The following is a 12220-nucleotide window of genomic DNA, read 5'->3' as shown; positions in this document are numbered from 1 at the left end:
CGACGACTTGTGATAACATTGTATCGATATATCTTTCGACATCCTCACGATTTTGGTCCCTTGAAGTTTTGGTAATTGAGTTTTCAATCTTGAAAGTGATGCTGTTTCGTATCGTAGGCCTCCCCAGAACCAAAAAATGTATTCCGCGACTTTGAGATTCAGTGCTGGGGGTTCTTAAAATATCAGCTATTACCTGCTGATCAGCTTTCGGAGCTTCGTCTAGGCCATCTAGGACGATGATTACCGAGGTATTTAGTTGCTAGTTACAGATAGTATTTTTGGAAAAGGTTCTTCCGGGTATCCTCTGCGGTCATCGCATTCCGAGAAGACTTGCAGACCTCGATGGCATGTCTCTTGAACAGTGGGCCAGACTCAGTGATCTGATAGGCGAGAGCCTTCAGCATTTCGTTAACATCGAGCAGTTGTGTGTCCGATTCTCTAAGGAAGAAGAATGCAGTTGAAATTGGCCCTGTGGCCGCTCCAGACCCTTCAGAATCAACTTCTCTGATCTACACACCGGTATCGAGATTAGCATCCTTGAGAGCTGGTAATAGTACCTTCGAGCGTGTGAGTCTTACGTTCCCATTACTTTGATGAAACCATGGGTAGACTTATCAGTTTTCCAGTTTCTATGGCGAAGGAGGTGGCGACGTATAAAACTTACAAGGCGAGAATCGCCGTTATCTTTCCTTCCAAACGCTTATCGAACCCGCTAGCCATATAATCATAGGCTTGTGAGACCCTCCGCCCGACCTATAATAATACTCGCAAAGAACCTTAATAGGTCATCTTGGGACGGCAATTTCACGAATAAGGAGAAAAGATATTACCTCCACAAGATACGACACAGCCGCAAGAATCGAAGATGCCACAACTCCAGGAGTGCCTGGTGGTAAATCCTTGACAAAGTCGGTAATACCTATAACCGGTCTTTCATAAAGTTATGTCGAAATCTCTCACGTTTACTTTGAAACTCGGAAAATTTGTCCGCGCTCTGGTCTAGGCTCTTCATCAGGTCATCCGCACTCCCTAACTTACGGAGTCGGTCGTCAGTTCTCAGATCTCCTTCTTTCAAACTTCGAAAGCACCCTCCCAAAGCCGCCTAAATTGTTCCGCGTATACATTTTCCATTTGGGATTTGAGGTTATTACGGCGCGTGAGGAATTAATTGAATACCAATACAATAGCTTTACAACGGAGAGATCTTGAACACTAATAGCTAGATGGGAGAATGAATAGTTCGGGTTCACTTCAGCCCTTCTTATATCAAAATTGCGCACGGCTGCCCGCCCATACTCGCCTCTTCAACACCAAAGTAGGGGTCACGCGGCAACCGAGGATCTTGCTAAAAGCTTGAAAAGTTTAAACTTTTGGCTCGCGTCGACAAAAGGCACTACGGGCGAGAATCGGCCCAAGAGGATTCAGCCCTCAGCATCGCGACGATGTCTTGGCTAGGCCGAACACTACAATATAATATTTTATTAAGGCGAGGCCCCGGACTAAGACCTTCGAAGCTTCACCTGAAACGCGACGGCTGTAATTTAAACTGTGTGATAGGATGCCGTAAGCTTCCTGCTCCCACCGGGTACCTCTGCCAAGTACCAAGTCGGTGCAGCTTATCGATAAAGGAAACCCACAGGGACCAATCACATCTTGTCCATGATAATTCATCGCATCGTGATCCTTACAGTTCAGTGTAGCCTCCATGCAGGGTGGGTGGCAGGGGTTGTCACCCAGTTTGCCCCACCTTCAGCCAAGTGGGCTGGGACAGCTATCGAAAATTCGCGTTTCGCGATCACCGTAACAGTTCGATGGCTTGCTTCTGCATAAAACGCTCATCTTGATAACGGTTGTCAGCCCCTATCGCACGGCGCCGAACCTTCAAGTTTGCGAGATTTCGAAACGAGCAGGAATAGAAAACTAAAGACCGATAACTCTTCAACCAGTAGCAGTTGGAACTTCTTCTCTGAAGAGCAATTGGATGGTTCGTTTTCTCCTCAATTATTTCAGCCACATTAGCGGTCAAGCTTTGCGGGGTACATACCTGGGTCAACACAGTCGGAAGGATCCCAGGGCTGAGCTAAGGGTTTCTTCCATCCCAAAGCCTGGGTGGAACCGAGAAATCGCATTTTCGAAACCTGTGTAGGATAAGCGGCAAAGCCTATGCAGAAAACTTCGGCATCGAGTTCCCGTGTCGGCCAATGGTTTCTTCGAGATCGAATAAGCCCTCCTTTCTTTTGACGATTGATATTGCTCTTGTGCCTGCGCAACTGCAGGGAAAGGGCCAAGGCAGGTAAAAAGTCAAGTAACGCATCGTATTTGGCATTTGTGAGACGAAAAGCCTCAAGAATAATCAACCTATACCGTTGAGTTCATCCAGCCCCGTAACCCGCGTCTGTCCAATGTTCGCAACACATGCACCTAAATGTGTTGTTTCTGTTGCACTTTTTCCTTTGATTTTGGAATGGAACTTGGTTCGTGGATGTGGATTCACCATTCTTTACAAATTTCTCTCTTCAAATTCAATCATTATTCTATGGTTTTTTTATTTATTTTTTCTATAATCTGGCGAATTATTTTATTTTCCAAAGAATGGCAGCGATGACATTGTCCATCTCCGCCAAACCTTACGCGCAAAGTCGTCATGATATAAAAAATAAAAATTAATTAAGGGAACAACCATTGAAACCTGTTTATCCGCAACATGGATTGCACGGATCAAGTATCAGCCGATCTTGCTGGAAACCTTTCGAGAAACAAGGGACATTAACAGACGGCTTTGAGCCTCAGCTGTCGATATGTCCAATCTTCGGCCACGTCTGTGGCGACGACTGTTTCTCAAACTTCCTCGATTCTAGAATTCTTTCCATTTCGAATCTTAGATCCCATTTTCATTCGTTTCGCTTGGGCAATAATCACCAACGACTATTTCTGGACACCGATGTAATTACTAGAAAATATATACATCATGAAGTCACTGTCACTTTTCGCCATAACCTGCGCCACATTGGCAGCATACACCAATGCCGTCCGAACGTTCACGATCCTTGGTGGACAAATCTACACACCAGGACTGGCGATCGTCGACGCCCCGCAACCGTTCACTCCGCTCGGTGGTAGTAAGTCACAAATATCATGTATGTATATTCATAACACCCGATCACTTCTAACCGATCTGCTCTTAGCAACCTTGCACGTCGCCATCGACGTCTCCGGCAACGGCCGTCTACCGCCTTACACATACCAAGCCTTCCCAAATGGCACCGTTCCCACATTTTTCGACCCAAACCCTTCAGACGATGACGACGAATTAAATCCCTTAACCGGAACATACTACCATAATATCACAATCTTTCTTTCATCATATGAGAATGGCCACAACCTTACCGTTTCGAACAACACACTTCCCCCCTCCAGATTTAACAATAGTTATGTGGCACCGGTGTTGAGTTTAGAGCGCGGGAGCACGGTTAAACATATAAATTGGATTTGGCCGGATTGTTTGAGGAAAGGGTTGGGCGAGTATAATGTTTGTCGTCCTTCTCCCCTCGTGCTATAAGATCTTGAGGCTCTAACGCTACATCGCAGATCTCAATCCATCAATCGTTCACCTATAACGCATCAGACTACTACACCATCTTCCGCCTCCCGATAACTCTCACAAACGACCTCGACTCAACCCGTGACGCAGCAGATTGCGAGTTGTTACAAAACCCTTTGATAACGGAAGAAAACCAGAGACTGTCCTCGAGTACGATAGATTTCCAACCATGGATAAATGGGACGGGAGCTCAAGTTGACTATCAAGATGGCGATAAGGATAAGCCGTCTAGTGCTGGAAGGGTGTATGTTGGGAAATTTTTGGCAGCGTGGGTAGTGATACTCGGAGCTGCCGTGATTGTCATATAGATGGTTGGAATTATAATACAAGTGCTGGCACTTGGTATCAATGCTACCGCTTCGCAGTAGCATTCGGTTTACAAAATAACCCGATGTGGCATATGGGAATCTAAAGGGCTTTGTATAATATATTGGGAACGTCGTAGAATTTTATCAAGGGAGGAACATTGGTCTTGTGCCATATCAATTGGGGGACACCTGAACAAACGTTGCTTACATCGAACTTTACGTGAAATGAGCAACGTCTCGTGAAGAACGGAGTATATATTTTTAATATCCCATATTCCAAATTAAGACAAACATTTCCATTAGAATCGTAACATTTCTACCATAACCATAAGAATAATCCCTACCCATGATCGAAAAAAAAAACAAAAGAGATCCGCCGCGCGTAAAAGTATCATTACATCAAGAAAGGAAATCAATCGTAATCGGCATAGAGTTCGGAGATACTAATGCAACCATCGAACGAGAGGGCGGACCCCAAGTTTAACGGTGCATTGTTACCATTGGAGCCGCAAACACGGATGCCGTACCAGAATGGGAAGGCAAAGTCAATGGTGTTATCGCTGTTAACCGTAGCGGTAGTCCTGGATTGCAAGCCGCTGAAGGTAGATCTCCAAGTCCATCGTCCGTAGGCGATGGACTGGAGAGGATACCAGTTGGTGTTACCTTCTCGGGAGAGAATGTAGTTTCCAGAGACACGGAATTGAGCAGCATTGTTACGATTGGTGACTTGAGTAGCAAGGTGGTTGCTATCGAAGTCAACCCATCTGTTGTTGTTTCCAGAAGATTTGTATCTGATTCTGAAGGTCCTGTAGGCGGTGGCGGTGGTAGTGGTGGTGAGAGTGGTAGTGGTCTTAGAGGTGACGGTGGAGAATTTAGTGATGGTCGAGACGGTAGTCTTCTTGGTGGACTTGCTGATAGTCCGTGGGACAGTCTGAGTAACTGAAACGATAATTGTCGTGAGAACAACCTTGGTCGACGAAGTAGTTGTGGTGGCGGTGACTTTGATAGTGCGAGTCTTAGTTTTCGTAAGGGAGAAAGTCTCGGTGGCGTGATCAGTATTGGTGATCGAAGTAGTGAGGGTATTAATCTCGGTTTCGGTAGCTGTCTCGGTTTCGGTAGCGGTATTGGTAGCGGTGCTAGTTTCCTCAACTTCGGTGGAAATGGTTTCGGTGAGAGAAAGAGTCTCGGTGACTTCCTCAGTAGCGGTGGCCTCGTCGGTCTGAGTTTCAGAAATAGTATTTGACTCAGTATTTGTGACAGTATCGGTGACAGTTGCGCTCTCCTTGACGGTCTTGTCTTCGGTAGCGGTGACCCTAACTGTATTGGTGATAACGGCAGTATCAGTGGCAGTTTGGACATTAGTGCTGGTGACGTGGTTCTCCTGAGTAGCGGTATCTTGTTGGGTGACAATTTCGGTGACAGAAATTGTGACGGCCTCGATTGGGAGGGTCAAGCAGTCACAAGCGCTCGAGATGCGAGAAGGAGGATAAGTTCCAACTTGCTCGGAGAGTGGGGTCTTGGGGTTGGTTCGCTTCTTGAGAGTAGCCGGGCGAGTGACAACCGAGGTGATGACCTTGGTGGAGGTGAACTTCTGGGTGGTGGTGATGGTGCCGGTGGTCTCTGTGACAGTAGTGACAATGATAGTGGTCCAAGCAGTTGTATAGCTGGTGACCTTAGTAGTGACTGAAGAAGTACCAGTAGCAGTGGTAGTTTCAACGTCAGTGATTGTCCGAGTGGACTTGGTCTTGGTGGTCGTGTCGGTAATAGTGTCAGTATCAGTCTCGGTATGGGTTTGGGTCGTAACAGAAGTATCAGTCTCAAACACGGTCTGGCTCTCGGTCTCAGAAACAGTATCGGTAACGGTCTCGACGACTGTGGCCGGGATAAGGACAGTTATGGTGGTGACTTCGGTGGCAACATCGCTTGTGGTGGCGGTCTGGGTGTCGGTCTGAGTATTTGTGATAGTTTCAGTGGCGGTGGTGGAGTAAGTTTCGGTCGCGACGAATGTTTCCACGACCGTATCAGTCTCGGTCACGACATTGGTATAAGTGTCAGTCTCGGTGGCCTCATCTGTATTCGTTTGGGTGACCGTGTAGGTTGTGTCAACTTCTGTGACGACCTCGAGAACGACGGTGGTCGTTTCGGTACTGGTTTATCCCAATTAGTTAGCGTCCGAGAATTTATTGTCTTAAATTCTTTTAATATATAAAAAGGCGGGCTATACTTACACGATGGGGTAGATGGTAGTATAGATTGTATTCTTAGGGCGGTCAAGATACGATTGACAGAATGGGATGGCCTGGGGAAGATTGGCCTCGCTCCTAAGCAAACGCAAGAGGTTATCCGCGCTGCAGGTGGTTCTCTTCTCGAGCTCTTCCATCGTCGGGATAGTCTCGAGGGCCGGGTTCCGAGAGCTATCCGGGAGGGGCAGAGCCGAAACGGCTGCGGCGAATAACGCCGCCCGAAGGAGGACGGAAGTCAACATTCTTGACAGATCCGTGTAACAAGAAAAAAGCCAACTATTAAAAGTGAAAGCTTGGAGATAGAACCCAGGAAACAGGTTAGCTATGCTGCACTACTTTGCAGATCCGGTCGATCACGGAAACTTGGTACTTTGGGGGCTTTTTTATAAAAGAAGCATCTGGGAGCGAAGCCAAAGTCGCATTCGCAGAAAGCAATTGTTTTGTCAACTTTTCCCTTCCGCCAGTGCCTCCGCATCGTTCTCCCTACTTCAGCCGCTTGTAGTGACGGCGCCTGCATACTGCCGGTGACCTGGCGATCCTGGCAAAGCTACCAAAGGGGCAGGGTTGGGAACGCCACGATAAATCTGGTGAGCCGCGTTGGTGATGTTGCAATTTTCAGCTTTCCCCTTTTTGTCTTTCCCGTTGGCCTGATTGGGTTATCCCTGCATTATAACGAGAGAGCGATTGGGTCGGTTCAAACCGATTCCCTCTGTACGAGAGCTTCCTCAGCCGCAAGACCTGCATATTGGTTGCCTGCCAAAAAAAAGGGACGAAAGTTTTTCTGTTGAAAAAAAGGTCCGAGTGCAATCTAGATCCGGACGCTTGGTCAACGGTTCAAAATATTGCTGCAATGACCGATATTACTGAAGGAACTTTGGCCTCCCAAATAATTGCGCAACCAATATGGGATATCCGGATCCTGAGGAATTAGGGCATGCAAAGGATCAGAGTGAGGCATCTTGCCGTTCGCGAATATGTGCATTATATTGGCAACTACAATTGAAGAGCAGCACCACGTGTAAGAAGGGATGCAGTCGGCACTAAATTCCACAAATTTAGTCACCCCGGTACCACATCTGCAATTCCTACACGCTTATACCTACGCCACCGCACTCAGCGATGACATGGTTCCGCCGAACGAGCTCTGTCGTGATAGCTTCTGCGTAAGCGTCTGAGGTGTTTTGTTGTATTTTTGAGACATTGGTCCCAAAGAGTCCCATCTAGCACGAATATCTGCGGCCGTTGGGCGCAAATGCGTAATTAGCCCGGCACTGGATTACCATATTACCCAGCAAATTTCTAACTCTAGCCGCGAGCTGGATCACAAATCAATTGCAAACTCTGAGGTACTTAACTTCAGCTGCTCCCTTCAAGGCTATTAATGTTCCAAGTGGAAGTGTTTGCTGCACACCCATTCTCGTACATTAATCGATTGTGTGATCCTTATTATAACGTATGAGAAAGCGAGCTCAACGCCACCAGAGAGCAATATTATAACATTCTCGCCAACGGGTGAGCATTGTTTCTCTTGGCGCTTGAGGCCGAACATAGATGTATTAGCAGCTTCTATTATAGGTGACGCATATCGCTCAGCTGAATTGCTGGCCATCGTAAATGGGGTTGACTATGTTGTGATGTGCTGGCAGTAATGCATTTCCCCGACCTCTCTCCTCTGTCCATCCCCCGCAGACGGGCTCATAGTGCTAAGACGAGGCCATTAGCAGTCGATTGAGGTATTGGCATCATTGAAGCGCATCGTAATTGGTATTTTATATATAATCGCCGTTTGAGGGTGTGCATGTCGCTATCCATTATGCCCATGAAGGAATAGCCTTGTGCAGTGCAAAGCGTAGGAACGCTCGAGCGAATCTCCAAAATGTGAGGCAGGCGGAGCGAAGGCCGCAGTCGCAGCAACATGCAGGCCAAAACAAAATGGAGATGGGTGCTCCGAAAGCCAAGAGTCGTCGTCGGGCAGCCAAGATAGTCTGGCCAGGAATAATTCTCGACCCTGGATATCCTCGGGATGTTTTGAGGAACTGTTGGCTCTCTCCAGCCATAATTAATATTGATTGCCAGTACGATTCATGAGCTGCAAAATTCCCGAATCTCTCCGATTCGTACGTCCGGATTATATTCCATGTTAACATGTTGGAATCCTACCTTTCGATCTCACGCGTACGAGTCTACTTCGAAGTTCGATCCTAACCAAACGGTGGTGCATAGTAGGTGAGTAGAAATGGAACTTACGAAGACCTCCTCTCCATGCGGTGCGCCATATTCGGCACATACATACGTTTGTTCGCCAGTTAAACAACATTGGCTGGAACCGCTCCCCACACTGGCACAAGCCTCGGCCTGCAGAGTCTGGGGTTCGCCAAGCGCCAAGACTGTCATGTGATCTGGGAAATGGTCCAGCTGATCACGGGACTACCGAGGCACCTGAAAACAACACGATTTTCAGATACAAAATGTGTTGTGGTGTCAAACAGGATGCGTTGGGTCACAATGTGTTGTATATGCAACACATTTGGCCGACCGTGCTGGCCACGAGATTCAGAGAGCGTGGTGAGGCTGATATTAGCTGACACTCCACTTCGTCCAAAGCTCAACGTCAACCTCTTTCCCTCCATGCGTCCTTCTCTCTCTCAAAATATTCGCTATTCATATCTTCTCTCAGCTTCATGACAGCATCACCACATGACAGGATGTCTTGGATTTCTCCACGGGATAAAGGAGAGCTCACCTGTCCGATACCGCAAACCACAGTTCCCCACCCATATCAGCACTACCATCTACGGCATCGCTAACGGCCGTTGATGGAGTGTCAAACCAGACAGCAGGAAAAACAATGTAACCGATATCGAAACGACCTATCGATAGCAATAGATGCCGGTGGGGCCCGTATGCCAGGCATTCGTGTCAAGTATCGATTCAGTAGGAACTAGACCACCCCGTGCTTCCTAACGGAAAAAACGAAATACGAGGTCGAGGTCAGGGACCCTGAGCCCTCAAAAATCTCTATTGTTTGCATCGGCGTCTCGCCTGATATTAGCTTCGAGGTCTGACATATACGTCATGCATGCAATTTTTGCAGGAATTGCTTGGACCACCGACATCCAATTCGACTAATTCTGTCCTTTAAGCGATCGGACAAGCCAGAGAGGCGGCGAAGCCTGCATAAGAAAACTCTTTTGCGGGGCCAACGGTCTCGAAACCGATGGTTACGGTGTTGGTTGCACCCAAACGAGGTGTGGAGATGCTAACACCATACACAACCGTGACCATATCAAACGCTGCGTAGATACCTTAAAATAGTGTCTACATCCGACCAGCTTGTTCTGTCATGACCTGTGGGGTGACCATCGACATGTTAGCGAGATTGGGAAAGTGCTCCTGGTTGGCCATTGAACGGGTGGGAAAGAACTTCCATGCATCTCCGACTGCTCCTTGGCAGGGAATTTGACTGGGTACGGTTTGACTTGCAATTTTGCTGCTGGGGGCCCTTGCTGGCTGGTTGAGTTCTCAGCAAAAAAGGGATGAGGTCGGGTACAGAAGACTTTCCCATACCTCCCTCGGGCTAAGATTGCGTACCACTCAACCTCCTTTCTCTTCCCAAAAAAGTACCCGCGCAGTACTACAGACATCATCGAACCAGAACCAGTACTAGTGGGAACTGGTGATGGGAGGTAACATCGCCATCCCGACCTGGCCACTCTTGTTTTTTCCCTTCTCTTCCCTTCGATGCGGTAAATATCGTGCGATCTTTTCGAAACACTCCGTTCGCTCTTTCCTTCGTTTTATTTCCTACTCTTCTTTTCCCTTTCCTGTCATTCGCTCTTCCCTAATGGTTAAGCTTTTGTGAGCATTTTTTTGCTACTCAAATTTCATTTTCTTCATTCTCGACTCTCGTTTCTTTGAACTGTTCCAGCGGGACTCTCTCTCCCGGCCGTTCCGTAGACACAGCGTCCTCTCTTTCTGCATTTCCTCGCATACACTTTCTACATTTCACCCTCTTTGTTCTTTTTTTTTTTCTCCGTCGAATTGTGGGGACGACTATCTGGTACCCTAGGATTGGGTTTCCATCTTTTGGCTCAGTTTGTTGTTTTTTCCATTGTTCCTTTCAACATCAAATATCAACATCAATCACAACACCACCCGCAAGGTATCAACCTCGACATCAAACATCTACTCTACATCGCAGTGTCGGATTCTGGGATCATTGTTTTGATCACGACGTGGAGGACGACTTTTGACGCCATCCACCGACATCGTCCGACCTCAATCCATCAACATGGTCTCAACACGTTCGCTTCTCCTATTCTCCCTCACCTCCCTCGCCTCAGCCGAAACTATCATCACATATCCAGCAGGCGGGGAGAGCTTCCCGATCGGACAACCAGTTACAATAAAATGGGAATCTGACGCTCCAAATGCGTCGGTCGGGTTGTCGTTTTGCTGGAACGGAGCTGATAATTGTACTCCGATCGCTACCGGACGACGAAACACTGGAGAGTTTACTTGGACTCCGAAGGATACCGTGGAACTTCGTGATGACTACATCATTTTCATGGCCGTAGGAACCGACCCTATTGAATACGTTGTTTCGTCAAATTTTGAAGTCGTCGCTGCCTCTAGTTCTACAATCAGTCCATCTTCAACTTCAGGCTCTGGAACTTCGTCTACAGGTGGGGCAACTACTACTACTGGATCTTCGACAACGGGGGCTCCCCTTCCCTCCACTTCAGATGATTCAACCTCCAATGGTACTATCATTGGCGCAGCTGTTGGTGCCGTTGCTGGTGTTGTCATTCTCGCCGTCATTGGATTCATCTGGATGCGAAAGCGCAACCAAAAGAAACTCGCCGAAGCACGCCGAAGCACAGGTCAAGACGACGTTGAAGCTGGCGAAAAGAAGAAGCCAAACGGTTCTGGATCGGTCAATGGTGCAGCAGTTCTCGCCGCCGACAAGAAGAAGCCAGCCGGCGATGATGAAACTTTTGCCTCCTCTGGTGATAAGAAACACAACTATGCCGGATCCTCCAACGAATTCGCGATGGCAGAATTACCAGCACAACAACAAGAAGTATTTGAAATGGCAGCAGTTCCTGCCTCGGGACCTAGCAATGGCGGTGGAGCGCACTTCTTCGCAATGGAATTGGATTCTCGAGAAATCCCCCGACCTGGTACATCGACCGTCAAGCCGGACAACGACCCAACGTCGAAACCACCCACCCCAGCAGCCGTCACGCATTCCGTGGACAAGGGTGAAGGTCGAGGTGTCTCCATCGATGGTACTACCGTCAACAGCGAAACCGAACGACCCACATCCATGGGATCCATCGAGCAGATCAAGGAATCGTCGCGAGAAGGCTCCCAAAGAGACTTGACACAGCAGAATGAGTCGGCACCTCGCCCACCCGCCAATAACACACCTGGCGAAGACAACAATGGCGCCGGGCCAAGCAACAACAGAGACAGCACACCGCAAATCGGCAGCATCCCCAAGCTAGGTGGCTTCGACTTTGACACCGCCAAGTTCTAATTTCTCCGAATAATTAGTATCTGAAAAAAAGCCGTCAACCATTCTTGCATGTGTTTTCCCTCTTACCCGATCATAGCGATACCCTTCTGCAAATATCTCTATCTTCCTACGCTTGTCGTCATATTCTTTTTTTTCTTGCTATCGTGTTTTCCAGCTGGCGTTTCATGGAGGTTTTTACATATTCATCCGTCAGTCCTCAGCAACCTTTTTTGCTTTTGCATTCTTTCTCATCCTCAACAATATTATCAGCCTGTCCTGCCTTGTCATCTCATGACTTCCATACTATTTTACTTTTCCTATGTAATTTTAGACTTCTTCTTCTACATATTCCCTTAATCGAATATGCCTATTAATGAATAATAAACTCAATAAAAACAATAAAAAATTTGGCTTACACACATTTCCCTAGTTTTGCGATCGATCGATATTCAGGACGTTCGGTCGGTCGGTTATGCCTCACTTTGAACGAACGAACTATGACGAACCTGCGGCTAACTGACATTTAGACCGTAATCCTAATATCTGG

At 47.5% G+C, this 12220-nt stretch overlaps 4 protein-coding genes across 4 annotated transcripts; 2 read left to right on the top strand and 2 right to left on the bottom strand.

The window, feature by feature from the left end:
• Window positions 1–263: 263 nt before the first annotated feature.
• DFL_005375 (uncharacterized protein) lies at window positions 264–720 on the bottom strand (the record flags this gene model as incomplete). Its single annotated transcript, XM_067634626.1, has 3 exons — window positions 264–509; window positions 579–588; window positions 665–720. The coding sequence occupies 3 exons, from the start codon at window positions 718–720 to the stop codon at window positions 264–266; spliced, it is 312 nt and encodes a 103-aa protein (XP_067492676.1).
• Window positions 721–2968: 2248 nt separating this feature from the next.
• DFL_005374 (uncharacterized protein) lies at window positions 2969–3909 on the top strand (the record flags this gene model as incomplete). Its single annotated transcript, XM_067634625.1, has 3 exons — window positions 2969–3119; window positions 3186–3529; window positions 3589–3909. The coding sequence occupies 3 exons, from the start codon at window positions 2969–2971 to the stop codon at window positions 3907–3909; spliced, it is 816 nt and encodes a 271-aa protein (XP_067492675.1).
• A 412-nt stretch (window positions 3910–4321) lies between these two features.
• Window positions 4322–6394, bottom strand: DFL_005373 (uncharacterized protein; the record flags this gene model as incomplete). Its single annotated transcript, XM_067634624.1, has 2 exons — window positions 4322–6056; window positions 6138–6394. 2 exons carry the CDS (start codon window positions 6392–6394, stop codon window positions 4322–4324), a joined length of 1992 nt encoding a protein of 663 aa, XP_067492674.1.
• Window positions 6395–10443: 4049 nt separating this feature from the next.
• Window positions 10444–11694, top strand: DFL_005372 (uncharacterized protein; the record flags this gene model as incomplete). Its single annotated transcript, XM_067634623.1, has 1 exon — window positions 10444–11694. One exon carries the CDS (start codon window positions 10444–10446, stop codon window positions 11692–11694), a length of 1251 nt encoding a protein of 416 aa, XP_067492673.1.
• Between the last annotated feature and the right edge of the window lie 526 nt (window positions 11695–12220).

Source organism: Arthrobotrys flagrans, assembly GCF_004000055.1.
Source record: "Arthrobotrys flagrans strain CBS H-5679 chromosome Unknown unitig_0, whole genome shotgun sequence".
Taxonomy (NCBI): Eukaryota; Fungi; Ascomycota; class Orbiliomycetes; order Orbiliales; family Orbiliaceae; genus Arthrobotrys; species Arthrobotrys flagrans.
Note: the sequence above shows the minus strand (reverse complement) of the source record. Positions and strands in the feature narration are given on the sequence as shown.